This window comes from Hippocampus comes, unplaced genomic scaffold (assembly GCF_001891065.2).
Source record: "Hippocampus comes isolate QL1 unplaced genomic scaffold, H_comes_QL1_v1.1 scaffold487, whole genome shotgun sequence".
NCBI lineage: Eukaryota > Metazoa > Chordata > Actinopteri > Syngnathiformes > Syngnathidae > Hippocampus > Hippocampus comes.
Window position 1 is genome coordinate 220,748 of NW_017805352.1, and position 16,676 is coordinate 237,423.

At 45.5% G+C, this 16,676-nt stretch overlaps 1 protein-coding gene across 1 annotated transcript in view; it reads left to right on the forward strand.

The window, feature by feature from the left end:
* Positions 1–16,676, forward strand: part of stau2 (staufen double-stranded RNA binding protein 2) — a 56,148-nt gene that overhangs the window by 8,151 nt on the left and 31,321 nt on the right. The window contains exons 6-11 of the mRNA XM_019871857.1: positions 5,359–5,518; positions 7,961–8,068; positions 12,173–12,385; positions 13,357–13,494; positions 14,882–15,010; positions 15,764–15,821. Of these exons, the coding sequence (XP_019727416.1) occupies positions 5,359–5,518; positions 7,961–8,068; positions 12,173–12,385; positions 13,357–13,494; positions 14,882–15,010; positions 15,764–15,821 (806 nt within the window). The remainder of the gene's footprint in view (positions 1–5,358; positions 5,519–7,960; positions 8,069–12,172; positions 12,386–13,356; positions 13,495–14,881; positions 15,011–15,763; positions 15,822–16,676) is intronic.

Here is a 16,676-nt window from a genome sequence, read left to right on the forward strand (position 1 = left end):
GATCCAAAACCAAAAGGGAGTTCCCAAAGACCGCAGGAAAAGGAGTTCGTGTTTGATTGTTATCTTTTTTTTTTAAGATAAACATCCCGGCATGTATTCATTGACTAGTAAATCAGATTGATGGCGTCGTGTATGACATAACGCACCTGACCAAAGTATGACGTCTTCAAATTGTACAAATGGGTTGAAACTCATAAAACAATATTGTATTTAAGAGCCGAGGCGTGGAGGCTTCTTCGGGATTCACGTCCAAAATAAACAAATATTTGGAAAGATTTGCGCTCGCTATCACTGCAGCCAGTCTCTTCTTTTCATGTCCATTGAGTTGAGAAGACTCGAGTTTCATGCTCATGTTTGCGTAAGTCGTCATGTCCCACGGCTCCACCTTTGCCTCGGTGTTTTCGGCGTGAAACGCATCGGATGATGGCAACTCACAGAGAGACAGAGCCAGAGAGTGTGCGAGGGAGCGAGCGAGCTGACGTCAGCTGAAGTTCCTTTCCTAATGACTCGTCTCTGTATGTTTGACAGCGTGAGGCCGACCTCCGCGCTGGAACGGTGCCGTTTCCCAGGCTGTTGGCCCACTCTGTGTCGCGGGGCTTTTGGTGGCCGCGCACTTGAACTTTGAAGATCAAGCGAGTCAAGCCAATGTTGCTCTTTGAACTTGGAATCGGCGGTGGAAAATCTGATCGCGCCGTCAAGAGCGTGCCACTGCGCCAGTGCGTTTGGTCCAATCCGACGCCGTTTGCGGTTTGTTTTGCCACTGTCAAAAGCTGTCGTTTTCCAATGTTAAACCCGAGGGGGAAGTTGGACAAACCAGCAGGATTCAAACGTGTTGCCTCCTGATCCCAAAGCCAAATCCTTGGGATTGCGTAGCCGAATGCTGCTTTTTGTGTCCGGTGATTGGTGGTCAACGAGAAACACCCCCCCGCCCCCCACCCTACACCCACCCGCCCTTGCAACTCTCGTAGAACAAACCCACCATTGCGAAAATGCATCGCCTTACGCCTCGGTCGGTGTTGTCGTCACGCCGCGCGCCTCCGCTACTAATTCCCGCTCACATTCGCATCAAGACTTTAATGGGAGGAAGCCAGTGTACCCGGAGGAAACCCGCATAAAAACAAAAGGCAAATAAGTTGCAGCTTGAAAGGCGTCATGAAGGCGTGACAACCCAAAAAAAAAAAAAGGGGGTCAATCTTAAAATGACACCGGGACGTTTCTTGTCCTTTTTGTCTTTTTCAACAAAGGAACTCATTTTCTGTCTTAATGACACTGAACATAAAACAGCAGGTCACAATGTAATACTTTTAATGAGGACAGCGGGGTCTGATTTTCGACCCATTTCCCAGCCAGCTCTTCCTCTTATCCAGCCAAGTTGGCACTAGAAGGGCACAGAGGTTCAGATAGATGGATAGATTCTTTTACGACTGTGTGACGATACGCATGGTTTTTCCACATACGTTGGAAAAATCCGATTGTCATCGGTATTTTTCGTTCTGTGCAATACCTGTTCTTAGTGAGCTCATCAAATGTTGTTTTCGAGCAGCTGGTTTTTACTTCCATGATGAATTATCCCATATGTATTTTTTTTTTCTTACCTAGTAACTCAACCCTTTTTGTTTTAACCCGTTCCCTCTGAGTAATACTATTGTAAATTTTTCATATTTGGAAGTGATACCCGATGCGTCAGCATGAGTCAGCCGTTACGAGGGCCCTGGGGTCACTTTATTGGGGGCTCTGATTTCTCCTGAGCCGAGCATGGAAGGAGGGCCCCCGAGACTGATTACAGTACTTGCGCGAGGGCGCTTTAATCTCATGTTCAAAATTGAAACCACAACAAGGCGGTGGAAACAACGGACGCTCTCAGCTTTTGACACTGGGATTGAAAGAAGCAACAAAGCCTCTCTGGTGGGCACTGTTTGGATGTGAAACGCCGTTTGTCGGTAAAGATGGCCCTATTAGAAGGCCGTCGATGACACGGCTGTCTGCAGGAGAGGAAGTGTATCGCAAGCGATGTGAGCGAGGGATTCAGCTCTCCGACCGCTACTAATGACTTTAATGATCACGTAGGAGTTGCTACGTGCCGTACGCGCACTTTTGAGGTTGAACAACTGACTAAAATCCCCAAAAGTGGGCGCTACACTTCAACAGATTATGCTTGCGCTCTTTACTACGTTCTTAACTAGCAGGTGAGGCATTTTGTGTTCCCTCACTCAAACCGACTGCACGCGCTGTTGGCAACAGGTATAAAAGGGAGGGAGAGTGTCGGATTAAAATCAGTCACTGCTGGCCATTTGCAGGGTTGCGTCTTTCTTTTTTTTTTTCCAAGAGTAAACAACCCCATTTTAGAGCATATTCTCACACACACACACACACACACACAAACAGGAAGATACCTTGTTCTTCAGATTTATAAATCCGAACCCAACATTTGTTTTTGTTGTTTGTTTGTTTTTCTTGACATGTTTTTGGCAATGACACATCATAATCAATTTTGTATATTAGCAGTTGCGTGAGGCAAAACGGGGGGAAAAAAAATCAATTAACGATGGACACGGAATGAAGTATGAGGGAAGGAGGGAGGGAATTAATTCAAGTACATGTCTGGCAAGAGATTGGAAGAAAGAGCAGCTGGAGGAAGAACAAGCCTTTCCAAGTTTTTCTTTTTTGGGAGGGGGCGGGGGGGGGGGTCGACAAAGGCTCTGTCACTCTTGCTGCTCTGGCTGTGTGGCGTTATGTTCATGTTTGTGCGCGACTGTCGTGAAAGCCTGTCCAACTGTTGGCCACTAGTCCGAATGGTGGTGCGAAGAAAGCCACCCCGCGTGTCATGTTGTTTTTCGTCTCTTTGGCCGGGCCACTCGATGTTCCTGAATACAAATGCTTTTCAATTCAAAAGCCGACGACAGACACGCGTGCATTTTCCATGAAAGGTGTTATACTCTCACGGTTTAGCATGTAACCTCCACCCGTGGCCTCCGCTGTAACAGATGCTTTGCCTTCATTTATAGCGGAGTGCAAATGCTGGGCTCACCTCAAATCGACACCTCATTTTCACCCTCCAAAAAATGTTGGAAACAAGTTGCTTTTAATAGGGACAACAAAAAAAAGACTCAGATTGGAGGCGGGTGTGAGGTGGGTTGGAGTCATCATCTACTAACTGTCTCCCAAAACAATTTCACCATCACCAAATGCACAAGAGGAATATTGACGGCGACATTATTGATGGCTATTGATGTTGAAAGATGACTCATCAAATCAGTCTGGCATTTCCGGATTGGTGAGAACGTGTGATGGTGATGATGGTGTTCACAAGTTTTATTTTCCGAATCAGGAAGGCAAGTTTGGCTTACCCGACAAAAAACGGCTTCCGGACTAAATGTCACCATGTCATTTGCAAGAGTAATTGCATGCTTGTATCTCTCACTTTCTATTCTGGCTGTTTGAGGGATCAAAGAGAGCAAAGTGTGTGTGTGTGTGTGTGTGTGTGTGTGTGTGTGTGTGTGTGTGTGTGTGTGTGTGTGTGTGTGTGTGTGTGTGTGTGTGTGTGTGTGTGTGTGTGTGTGTGAGTGCGAAATGCTGACATTATGAGTCATACCTTACATATGCATTCACACACGTCATCAACAGTTTTTTTTTTTCAATTATTATTTTAATTTATTTTCTTTCCTACAAACCATTTCCACACCCTCCCTTCAGGTGTCCTGGCCACATTCCCGCTTTGTAGTAATAATAATAATGCAAATAATAATTAACACGTCCATGCCGCGCGAGCCAGCAGGCACCGATGTGATCCGCTTGCCTTTCTTGCGCGGATGATTTTGCTGCGTGTACATGTGCTCTCCTGTGTTCTTGGCTCGCTCGCTTGCGACTTTCCCACGTTGCAGATTAGGGTCTCCCAGCGGCCTCCCCTCCACCCCAGCCTCTCGCTTTCTGTTTTCTTCTTCCCTTCCAGCGCTTCAGTCTCCTTTTGCGTTCTCCGTGTTATCCCTCGATCTCTCTCTCCCTCGCTCTCTCTGCACCTGTACTCCATGTTCCAGCCCCAGCTGCTCCCATCTCGGCGCGGCGCTGTTGGCCAGAGCCCATGTTGCACTTGGCATATCCTCTGAGACCCCGGGGGCTGATCTTGACGTGCGAGGGCCAGGCAAGCCCCCGCCCAGGGAAGGCTCCGGTGGCCTGGAGGAGCCGAGAGCAGATGCATGAGAAGGACGGCTGCGGGCTGAGGAAAGACCTCCTGCCAGTCAGAGAATAAAATGCCTTTCCAAGGCCCGCTGTGCAGGAGATTAGGGGAATACGTGAAGACACAGAACAGGGGGAGAAAAAAAAAGACATTTATGTTTTTCAGAATAACTTGTTAGTAAGAGAAGCAATATTATGATAGTCTGGAATCGACGATGTCGTTTTCTTTCTTTGTCATTAACTTTGACTGGATTTCCCTGCAATTGATGCTGCCGATTCATTCCACGTTCAGTGATGTCAAGCATAACATGACATCATCAAGCAAGCCGCAGCGGGGCACGAACACACGCCCAAACAGTTGTCGGCTTTTGAAAAATCCGGATGGTCTTTTTCCTCTTTGGCCTGAGCGGATGACGTCCATGATTGCTGAAAACAATTTGAAACGCGGACTCCTCAGACCATTGGGCCCTTTTCCACTTTGTGTCAGTCCATCTCAGATGAGCTCGGGATATTTCTGCGTGTGGTTGAAATATGGCCTTTGCTTTGCATGGTAGAGTTTTTGTGTGTGTGCCGCATATGGGACTCGTATGTTCTCATGAATTGAAGTGGACGTACTGGCGGAGAAGAAACCAGAAGACAGGGAAAAGGGATATTCCAAACTTTGGATTCCTCCCACCTCTTCTTAGCTTTCCCACTATTTCTCTCTCATTTCCCTCCATTCTGCAGACACCCCCCCCCACCCCCCATCCCCTTGACCCAGGAGGGGGCATCACCACATGGACTTGCAGACCGCTCTATCAATTTGTTGACGGCTCAGTCCCACTCTGTCAGGCCTCAATGAAAGAGAGCAAAATCTATGTTGAGGCTGAGAAGAAAGAGGAGAGAATATATGTGTGCCGGCGCTTTGTTTCGCAAGCCCAAACTCAGAAATAAAATACGACATTCGTTCGGTGATTGGCGAACAGGGTAACTGACTCTAATGTAGTGCATGACCTGTTTGTTTTTAGCAGTGTATTAAATGCTTTCGATTGTCTCATCACGTTCAAGCTTCGTTTTTGTTTGCCATGTGTTTTTTTTTTTTTTTTTTTTTTTTAGTTAAAGATGTTCTCTTTGGGTGACATAAACAACTCCTAATTGAATTTATTGTGCTCATGACGCCGCCGCCTCCTGTTTGTCTCTTTCCAGGTACCATTATCCCATTCCCAAGATCTTCTACGTCCAGCTCTCTGTGGGGAGTCACGAGTTTATCGGGGAGGGGCGCACTCGCCAAGCTGCCAGACACAACGCTGCCATGAAGGCCCTTCAAGCACTCCGCAATGAGCCCATCCCGGAACGACCACCGCAGGTGACCTCTCGCAAACAAGCATGCCCACCTCATACATTACTTTGATTTATTTCCTCGCATGAAACCGACATTTAAGATGAGCGGCCACAACATTGCTGTAGTCTAAAAAAAGAACTACTTTCCCTATTTTACAGCCACGTTTTAACACTGCTCTACTCCGTGGGCAGCGTTCTGTGTCTTTAGCGATTAATAAAATGAATACGTCACCGGCTTCCATCAGATTGAATCCAAATCCACCTCCATGCCAATTACTCTTAATGTGTAATGAATCTGGTTTTCGTTTGCAGCTGTCAGAATTAGTCGTTATCTTCTTTTTGTCTCTCGGTGTGTCTGTACCTTTCCCTGGTTTTCCTCGAGGCGCATTTGCCAGCCGTTATTGTCTCATACGGCAAATCGAATTACCCCAGATGCTCACAACCTGCTAATTGCCAGTAATTTGCTTTTGCTACGCTTTGCTTCTGTTATTTTGCCCGACCCGTTTTGTTGTTGCATCAATAAAGGAGCTTTTTTTTTGTTTGTTTGTTTTTGGCTTTGACTGAGTCTCGTTGCGCAATTTGTTGCACATTGTGCTTGTTTGCTAAATGCCTGTGATTCTGACTCCAAATAAAACATGACGAAATGTCGTCAGTAACTTCTCCATCCAGCACAAAATACCCTATTATAGTGTTGAAGACACCCCTCGAGCAACAATCAAAAGTATTTTTCCTGTTTCAAGTGTTCTTGAATGCATGGGTTTTTTTTTTTTAATTCAGTTTCACTAATTGAATTAGAAGGTTCAATCGCTGAATGAACCCCTTAAAGCTGCAATCCGTAGCCTTTCATTTGTTGGATGGCAGTGTAGTTCAGTAATCGTGGGAAGTATGTACCGCAGATCATCCTGATATGATGACAACGTCGACGACATGCATCCGTGTTGCCTCTCCCAATCGTTTCAAAAGATTTGTGGTAAGCCATTGCTCTTTGGAAGTTGGATCATTCGTGAAATCCAGTTGATTCTCAGTTCAAGTTGTCCTGGCAATGCAGGGACACTCACGGCTTGTCCGTGTTTTTATGCATCCACTTGGATCTGGAACGCCTTTTGTCTTTACTTGTATGTTGGACCAATTTACTTGATGATGTCCCTGAAATAAGACATGAACGAAAACCTTCCTTCCATCCATTTTCTGATCCGCTTCTCCTCACTGGAGCCCATCCCAGCTGTCTTGGGGCAGTGGCGGGGGACACCCTGAACTGGTTGCCGGCCAATCGCAGGGAACGAAAACCGCAAATGTTGAAATCTGCAGCACTGTCGTTACGACATCACGAAATCCCCTCATGAGACATTTGGGCTTGACTTTCTGTTACTGCGTTTTCCCCACAATTTGCTGATCTTAGGAGAAGCACTAAAGTTGAATCTATTTGTAATTTGTCATAGCAAGGTTGCCGGTCTGCGTGGTCATTCCTTGTGCGGACGCAGCCGATGACGCATGCGTCTATCATTATACTTATCGCAATTCTCTCAGCAGCGCAGATTTACGCATGAATCATATCAAAGTGCTTTGAATAGGGATGTATGACTCAAACGAATCCTTGTATCATAGCAAAACAGTCAGCACTCGCTGTCATTTTTCGGATCAATCAAAGGCCAGTTCATAAACGGTTCGCATCTTGTGATTTTGCCAAGTGTGATCTCCCACTAGTGACTCTGACCTGTCAAGCCATTTTCATTCGTTCCCATGTTAAATTCCAGCACGAAAGAATTTTGTTTGGATTGAGCTTTTGAGCTATCCAGCATTCATTCCCAGAAAAAAAAAAAATAAACATCATGCATTTGTTGGTTTGCAATTGACACTCAAGTGATGAACGGGAGTGTCCTGATTCGATTCCCATGGACTAACCTAATTGTTGACCAACTCGGGTTCTTGCGATCTAATTTCTGCTGGTTAAGAGAAAAATGTTCATTGGATTGAATTGGATTGGATACAACTTTATTGTCAAAATTCATGACGCTCACAGTGATTAATTTGTCTCGTGGGAATAAAGACTTGATAAAATAGTTCTGTAGTACGGTGCGTGCCTCACTTTCCAACAGCTTGGCTGACGTGCACCTCCTAAATTTGTCATTTTATGACATGGTTGGATACAGTTCTCAAACAGTCACGGACAATAATTTTTTTTAAGTGTCAGCATTTACTGGCGAATCATTTATTACATTTTCCGCCCCAAATATGAGATACGCTTATCAGTTGAGAGAAAACAAATAGTTCTGTATTTTTACAGCTTGAAACCATTGACGGTTTCCCGAAAAACCTCCATCCTATCTGTCCTCTGTCCATGCGCTTGGTTGGCATTGTCTCGTCGATGTCAACACAGACCACTCTTAAAAATGCTGTTTCCGAAACAAGTGTCTCAAATGCTCACACTATCTGACATCCTTTCTTGATCCTTTTTTTTTTTTGTTAGGACCCAGAAGAAAAGGTGGAAAGTGAGGAAGGCGCTGACGCCAGCAAGTCCGAGATCAGCCTGGTCTATGAAATTGCCCTGAAGAGGAACTTGAATGTCAACTTTGAGGTGAGAAGCCTCGACAGATTTTTTTTTTTTTTTTGAAAGTGACACATGTTCAGCCAACTGGGTTTCCAATGCCATGGAGGCCAATACTGTGAGATGTCACCTTTTGTCAGTGTCAGCAATTGTGAACCCAAAAATGACTTATTTCACTTATTTCCCATAAACAGGCTGTCGTCTGATAGAAATACTCAAATGGAGGATCCCCCCCCCCCCACCCCCCCAAAAAAAAAAGAAAGAAGACTCAGAAGTTGTTTTGGATGATCGTATTCTAATTTAAAGTGCATTTGTATTTTCTTTTTTGGGGGTGGCAAATGCTCTTGTTGTTAAGAATGTTGCGATTGCTGTTGACTCAGCTGATAAAATGCGTCCAGTATTCGAAGACGAATGTTTGAATTCGTCTGGATCGTGAATTGGCTTAAAATGGTGTCTGAAACTTATATTGAATTCACACTCGGCCTGTGTTGGATCACGATCGGTCTGGGGTGGAGTCCACCTTCCACCTCGAATCACCTGGCACCGGTTGCAGCCTTGATACGACCCTGAACCGGATAACGGCTCGGGATAACTGATGGGCAGTCGCTATGTCTTAACGAAGCGGATTGACGTAGACCTTTCCCAAGGTTTTGTGTCCCGTAGAGATTTTAAAGGGTTGCGCGCCCCATTTTTTTTTGTTTCCACGTTGTTGACTTTGACCGTGAGTTTTGTAAAAATCAATGATGACCCGCTTCGTCTGTTCTCTTTGGCTTTTCACCATATCTGGGCTGACGTCTCCAAGAATCTCTCCTTCGTCGCCCTTTCTTTCTCCTTCTCAACACTTCAAGGTGCCAAAAACAAGGGAGGCTCAGTTTATTCTGTGTGCCCCCTCCCTTCCGCCATTGAATCCTTCCTTTCCACTCCTCGGGCCATCACTCCCAAAAAAACACAAGAATGATACTTGTGAAAGCCACGGGTTTACTGTTTCAGTGAATGGGGGTGAGAGGAAATGGAGACAAGGATGGAAGGGAGCGACACATACAATTCTCCGTTGGCGTTGTTTGCTCATGACTTTACACAATTTTGGAAAATTATCTGGAAAGCTACCCATCTTTCCCGTGTACTCCCCCATTTTATTTTATTTTATTTTTTTTGGAAACGCGTTTGCTCATCAGACCGTGACATAGCCGTTCTTCCTGGAACGGCTATTAATACACGAGGATGGCTAAATCTGCGTTGGTGTGATTCATGAGCTGTCACGGTGTGAAATTAGGCTACTTTCGTTTTCATCCTCTCCCATTTCGATGCCTCGAGTAGCAGTTTTCAGCGTAGCGTTCCTGTCTCTCCCTTTGCTGGCGCTTCCTCATTTCAGTTGCCTGATGAGCAGTTCATCTTCGCTTTCTCTCCGTGTGGATTTCCTCCAACTTTCATATTGCGTTTCCTTTCCAACTTCAGATTTCTATGCTTGCTTGCCAACTCAATCATCTTCCTTCTCACAAGATATTGATGCGTGCCATCCAGTGACGGTCGTGTTGGTCTTGGTTTGCTCTGACTTTAAATGTGCCAGGGAATGTTGCTCCACGTTGGCGTCTGTCTTTGCGCATCGCTCGCACGACATTCATTTTCCTGTCTTGTAAAACAAAAGCCTAAGCTACTTTGAAGCAAACAGTGACTCTTTTTACTGATGAATGCATTCAACATGGAGTGTGGTTTTTTTTTTTGGGGGTTTTTTTAGTGTTCCACTCTAGTGTTTAGAAGTGTGCTTAACCTATTGAGGCGGCACATTTTGTTTTTCATCTATTCACAAAACTGTCCCGGTCATCTCTCAGGTTGAACACCTCTCACAGCAGTGCCCATGTTTTCACATCTCCGTCCTCCCCTCTCTGGGCCATGAAATTACCAATGAGTCACTGCGAGCGAGCGCCTGCTTTCCCATCCCTCCACGCCGATGAGGGTCGCGCCACCCTCCGAGCCAGTTGGCTCATTTAATCCTCCTGTCAGGCAATATCAAGCAGATGTCAGCATCAAAGAGGAACCAATCTATAAATCACAGCTTGTTTGTTGGATTGGAGGCTCCTCTTCCGAGGAGGGACACAAGAGTAGAGAGTCTGGGCCAAGAACCACCCATCTTATGAGAAGAGTACCCCCCCCCCTCCCCCCCAAGAGCTTGTCCGTCCTCCGGGCATCACACAAAAGAGCCTTTCTTCATTCCGCTGGACCCCTACCTTTTCTCTTAACTTTCTGCCTATCTATCTATTTCACTTCTAGTGTACCTGAGGCCCTCGGACAGGTCATGTTGATGAGGAAAGTATTACTGGAACATATTTTGGCATCACTCCTTTTTTTTTTTTTTTTTTTTCGAAATCAAAGCATTGATGATTTTTGTTTTTCCTCATTGCAAATCTAAACTCTGTTGTAATTGTTTATTTCCTTGGGTAGCTTCCCATCGTGTTCAGTGACACAAGTTGCAAGGCTGCGTATGTTTTAAGGCAGCCGGTGATGGAAAAAGAGACGGCGCATGAGCTTGAAGTCATAAAGTGAGGAGTGAGGGAAGAGCAAATGATGGGCCGAGAGCATGATGCCCTGTGTGTGCCAGTCTTCTCTACACAAGTGTGACATAAAGACTAATATGCAGTGCGCGTGTGGTGCTAGAAGCAGCCCCGTTACATGTATTTCTTAAGGCGACAAGCATTTCTGCTATGGGTGAACAAGCTATCAGCTTTTGAGCTCCAAGGCCTCCATCATGCAATATGCTTTTTCCACATAAAGTGTATTCATTGTACAGGAATGCTGACCAAAAAAAAAAAACTGACGGAGTAAGCCTTGGCCACGCACACGAGTGCTTGGCAGTCACACCGTTTCGAAGAGATGTAAGAGCTATTTTGCAAGTATAACCACGGTGAGTCAGAATTGAAGATGAAATGCAAGTTGTTGCACACTCAGCGGCGAAGGTTTTTGTCCATATGCTTGAAGATACTCGACAAACTTTGACCAACTAACTTTTCGACACTGTCGTGTTGACCATTCCTTACATTTTCAAGTGCAACTGGTGCGATGGCCACCGTTAGCGTCATCTTACGTGGTGAACTGCAACAATCGGCGTGCAGTTTTTATTCAAAGGGCAACAATGGGGACTTGATGCCTCAATTCCTGTAATGGTGCGGAAAATTAGCCTGCGCCGCGTTGTTGTGTCAAGTATTTCTGGAATGCTCATGGTTCCACTTATCGGTTTTAATCAGTTCACGGGGTTGAAATTAGCCGCTTGCAGTTTGTTTGATTGCAGCAATTTGCGCTGTGAGCACCACAAATTGTACTCTGATTGTCGAGTTGTTGACACACCAGTTAATGGACGCTGCTTAAAAACAACAAAAGAGCAGCGATTAGGTGCACTGTACCGTTGTTGTCTTGGTGTATAAAACTTGATTCTCCCTTTTTGTATGTTTTCACGAAATGTTTTGGAGAGCCACACCTGTCTTGTCTCTCTTTGTCTCCCTCTCTCGCTCTCGCTTTATATCTCTTTCTCGCTTTCTCCCCCTCACACACACACACACACACACACACACACACACACACACACACACACACACACACACACACACACACACACTACTCGCACAAACCCCGCTTGCGTACTTCACAGGAAGTAGATGTGATTGCAGAAGCATGACCTAACGCCAGCCGGTGTTTGTTTTAGGTCTCCCAGGTGACCAGAGGCTAGAGGAAGGAAACTGAGCCCTCATCACTAGAGACTGTCATCTAGGAGCATGTTACTCTTAATGTGTTCTTGTACGTCAGTGCCTGTGTGTGTGTGTGTCTTGTATATGAATAACATGAGTATATGGGCGGGTAGCACTTTCACCATTGAGAGCAGATGTTTTAGACCACCTGGTGTAGCGGCTTGCAGAGTGTGCTGCACACGCTTCCCAACACACACACACACACACACACACACACACACACCATGACTAAAAAGACACAAAACACGCATTCGCATGGATCTGCAGAAGCCCTTTCTGTCCACATGCAGGCACGCAAGCCTCTCGGTTCTGTTTCGTGTATCTGTCCAGGAAAATCTGGAATGGAGTCAACGTTTTCCTTTGCGGAACTCCCTCTCCACTTGTGTATATGCAATAGGTGTTGAAGGAGAGTGGACCCCCGCACATGAAAAGCTTCCTGACCCGCGTCACCGTTGGAGAATTCTCAGCTGAGGGCGAGGGCAACAGCAAAAAGCTGTCCAAGAAGCGTGCCGCTCTGTCCGTTCTGCAGGACCTCAAGAAGTTGCCCTTCATTCCGGTTGTGGAGAAACCCAAAACACACTACAAGAAACGCACCAAGACCATCCTCAAGGTACTCGAGCCAGCGTGGGCGGGGGGGTGCTCAGATTTGAATCCATTGCCTTTCCTACTATAGATTAGGCAGGGATTTAATTTCTTCAACTGCAGGCCTATTCTAATGAAGGATTGGACTCGGTGTAAACAGCCATAGAGTTCTCAGCCAATTAATTGAATGAAATCAATCCTCAAAAAAAAACCCAAGAAGTGATCCAGTGTGGTGAACTGCTTAATTTCGAGTTCAGTGGGCACCCAACATTTTTCCACTTTGAGCAGGAATTGAAAATGACTTCATCCGAAATCACGACATTTTCAGATGATCGGCATCGAGTGAAAATGTTCATGAAATGGCACATTAATCATGAGGCTGAAAGACACTGTCAACTGGAGCAGAAATCGTTTAAATTCTGTCTTACACAATATCGGGTTTTCAGGTCAAGTGCTGGCGTGATTCAAAACGAGGCCAACTAAAACAAAAAATCAAGCAAAAAAGGCTTGATATAATTTCATTTGGAACTTGATATTCAAAATCTTGTTGTTTGGAGCCCTTCTGGTGATGTTTGTTCGTTTTAGCTTCAACACTCAACCAAATCCAAATGTTCTCAAGCAAAAATTGAGCATGTTCATGAGAGGTGCTGGCATCGCTGAGTATGCCCTGCAGTTGACTGAAGATTAGTCCACCGCGTACCTTGCCTCTTGCCCAAAGTCATCATTTTTAGACTCTAAAATCCACTTTAGGATCGCTTTCGTTCCAATTCCTCACGAACTTTATTTCTCCACCTGCAGCGAGGTACAGTCTCTTCTCATCGGCTAACAATCGCATCGTTCTTATCCCTAATTTAGTATGAAAATGTTTGCGATGTTCATCTGGATGACACCATTTTGCATAGAACCTTTCAACGCTTCTGTAAACCGCTTGACACCGCTCGACTACTATTATCATTGGAAGCGTTCACGTTTCCCGTTCTTTGTTACCTCGTCCTCTAGACGGGACCGGACTATGGCCAGGGCATGAACCCGATCAGCCGCCTGGCCCAGATCCAGCAGGCCAAGAAGGAGAAAGAGCCGGAGTATTTGCTGCTTTCGGAGAGGGGGATGCCCCGACGCCGGGAATTTATCATGCAGGTACGTACTGCTTTTGGCATTCTGGGAAAGACCGGCAGATAACAATCTGGGGTTCATTGGAATGGAGAAGTAAAAGGTTCGGGGCCCCGGGGCCGGGGCGCATTTCGTCTTCATGGCCATATGAGAGGATGGAGAAGGATACATTTTACACAGAAGAACGTTTTGTCAGGCATGCAGACAGTCATCGCAACATCAAAATTGAGTTAGCAGACGTTTTGATTTTGGAAGTAACGTAAGACCCTTGAAACGTGACTATGAATCTCATCAAATGCTGCAGACTTCGAGACATTGTGGGCACGTGAGATGAGTGAGAAGCATGTCATTCCATGTCCGTTGCTTCTGGCCCATGTCGACTGAACGGCATTTACGTTCATGGGAAAGCTGCATATCTGTATTTAATTGAGGAAACTCCAGTCGATGATTATTCGTCAAAGACCCGTGTAACACGCGTTAGTCTTCATAATTGCATTTAGTTTTCTTGTCATCCTCTCGATGATCCTTGCTGTTTTTTTTTTTTGTTTTTTTTTTTTCTGTGTCTGTCAGTCACATTTTCTTTTCCCGCAGTCCCCTTCTTTCATAAGCGAAACAGAGCTTCTCTTAGCGTCAGGCAGTCATTCGTCCTCAAACCTATTCTCCATGCCTCTTGGATACGCGCATCAGGCTCTATGAATGTCAGCGCGTTTCTTTTGTGTCGTCCGTTCACCCTTCTTAAATTTCCTCATTGTTCTCCGCCACAGGCGCACGGAGTGAAACGAGTCTCTGCGTACTCCTCTTGAGTTGTGTTCCAACGCACGAGTTCACCTTGTCTCAAGTGCCTTTTAATAGAGGGATTGTATATATTATTTTAAGAATTATTGTGTTTATTCTACGAGTCATTTGCCGGGCTTCTCCTCATTCTGGCTTGCTCGCGGCCCATATGATGCCTTTAAACAAGCACCTAATGAGCACGTCAGAGCACTTGGAGTAAGTGCGTGGAAGCCTGTCTTTTCACAAGCTCCGGGCCGCCTTCATGTTATTTGTACAGCGTAATTGTCTGTTTGCATAACATAACGACGTCTGATATTCTCTCGGAAATATCTGCTTACATTATGAGTTGACGGATTTAATGTTTCAAGGTTCGCTGAAAAACAAACTCTTCACTTTGCCTTTCTTCGCAAAGTGCAAATTCTGTAGCCTGCTCGGTCTGGGGAAGGAAACGGAAGCCTTCCTGGCTACAAGTGAGTCAAAGTGTGAAAAACGGATGTAATGTCACAAGAACCGTGCCGCTTCAACGGGCTTCTGCTCAAGTGGTGCCTTGCAGCTGGCCTCTTTTTTTATTTATTTATTTATTTATTTTTAATTTATTATGAATTGTGACTATTTTAAGTCGGCTGTGTTCTTCACGCAGGTGAAGGTAAACAACGATGTTGCCTCGGGAACAGGGCCGAACAAAAAGGTGGCTAAACGGAATGCTGCTGAGGCAATGCTGCTGCAGCTGGGATACAAAGCCTCGACAGTTTCCCAAAATCCTACAGAGGTACTTCTTTTTTTTAAGTGGTGTAGTGTTTTGTTTTAACAAAATGTTCTACTGCATTTAGCATTGATTAGTGATACACTACATCACCATGTGACTTACTTCCAAACTCAGACCAGACTGCAGTGTTAAATATACTGTCATGAGAGGGATCATGAATCTACAAGTTCATTGCTGTTTTGCACACAGCAACATGCAATTTAAGCCAGAATCCGTTTTTAATTCTTGGCTGTTGTTGCCATTCAATCCCTTTTCTTATTCACGATGTACTGACAATGAGCTCCATTCCTAGTCACATCTTCTTTTCACATAGCACCTTTCAAGGTACCCAAGGTGCTCCACCAAATCAGTCGCGTTCCTGTTTTCTCTGCGCTCATCACCATTCCGACCTCTTTTCTCATCTCAACTGCCACACCGAGCCAAAAATAGTTGGGCTCGGTGTTGTGCACACGTGTGTTTGTGACTGTGTGCGTTTGTGTATGCAGACGCGCATACCACCACAGCAGCAGCACACTGAATAGGAGCCTTTGAGGGTGCTGAACATTGACGGCCCCCACCTGATTAAATAGCTGGCTTAGACGGACACTGGGCTCCTTAAGCGTTCTCGCATGTGAGCGCTCGTCTCTTTGTGGTCCAAACAGTAGGAAGGAACTTGTCTGACATGCGTGGAAAAAGCTGTCTGTTCAAGAATACATCTCTCTTACTTACCCCCCCCCCACCCCCACCCCTTCTCCGCCTCCCTCTGCATCACCACAGATGGACAACAAAGCCTGGAGTGGACAAAAGGCATCTTTTACCGAAGCAACGAGTAACAGTGAGTATCGGCACGTCTCTCCGTCTCTCTTTCCATTTCCTTCTCCTCCCCTTTCCCCGCATCTCCATCGCCGCCTCTATCCCCAGGTGGTTTTAGTTGCCGAGATGGCCCGGCGTTTAATCTCTGTGACTGGTCAATGGGCATCTGACTGTCAGTTTAATCGGCCGTGCGTCCTCGTGGGCAGCCTGCGAATTCAGGCCCATTCACTCAGACTTACAGGGCCCGCACACTGAGGCCCGCTGGGGAGTCCCCCCGCTGGCTTCCTGTGCACAAAACATCACATTTCACTCAGGATTAACGCACAAGCGCACATTCACATAATCCTACACACTGAAGACGTATATAAAGCACAAGATGATGCAGGCCATCGATGTGAAAATATGACGTGAAGGCGGCGGTGGGATGTCTTTGTTGCTTGCTGACTTGAAAGCAACTGCAGACAAAATAAGGTAAAGACACCAAAGTGTATAACTTTGAAGTCACCCCTAGTACCGCTTAAGGTCTGCTGTATCTCGCCATAATAGTGACTCTTCATTATCGGCTCATCTTCTTGCTTGCATCGACTTCCACGTGTCAATCTTTCTTTATTTTATTTTTAAAAAAAAAAATAATGAAAGATTTCTCTGTATTGTTTCCATGGGAATGTGGTGACTCGGCATGCCTTTTCGTTTGACAGTGGGAGGTACAACTCACAGTACATTAAAAGCATGACGGTGCAGTTCTGTAGAAAGCAGCGGCTCTCTGTCAGCTGGATATCTGTTACATTGGCCATTGTTTGGAATGAAAATAAAAATCTAATCACATGGCTTGTCATTAAGTCAAACATTTCCTTTTTTTTTTTTTTTTTTTTTTTTT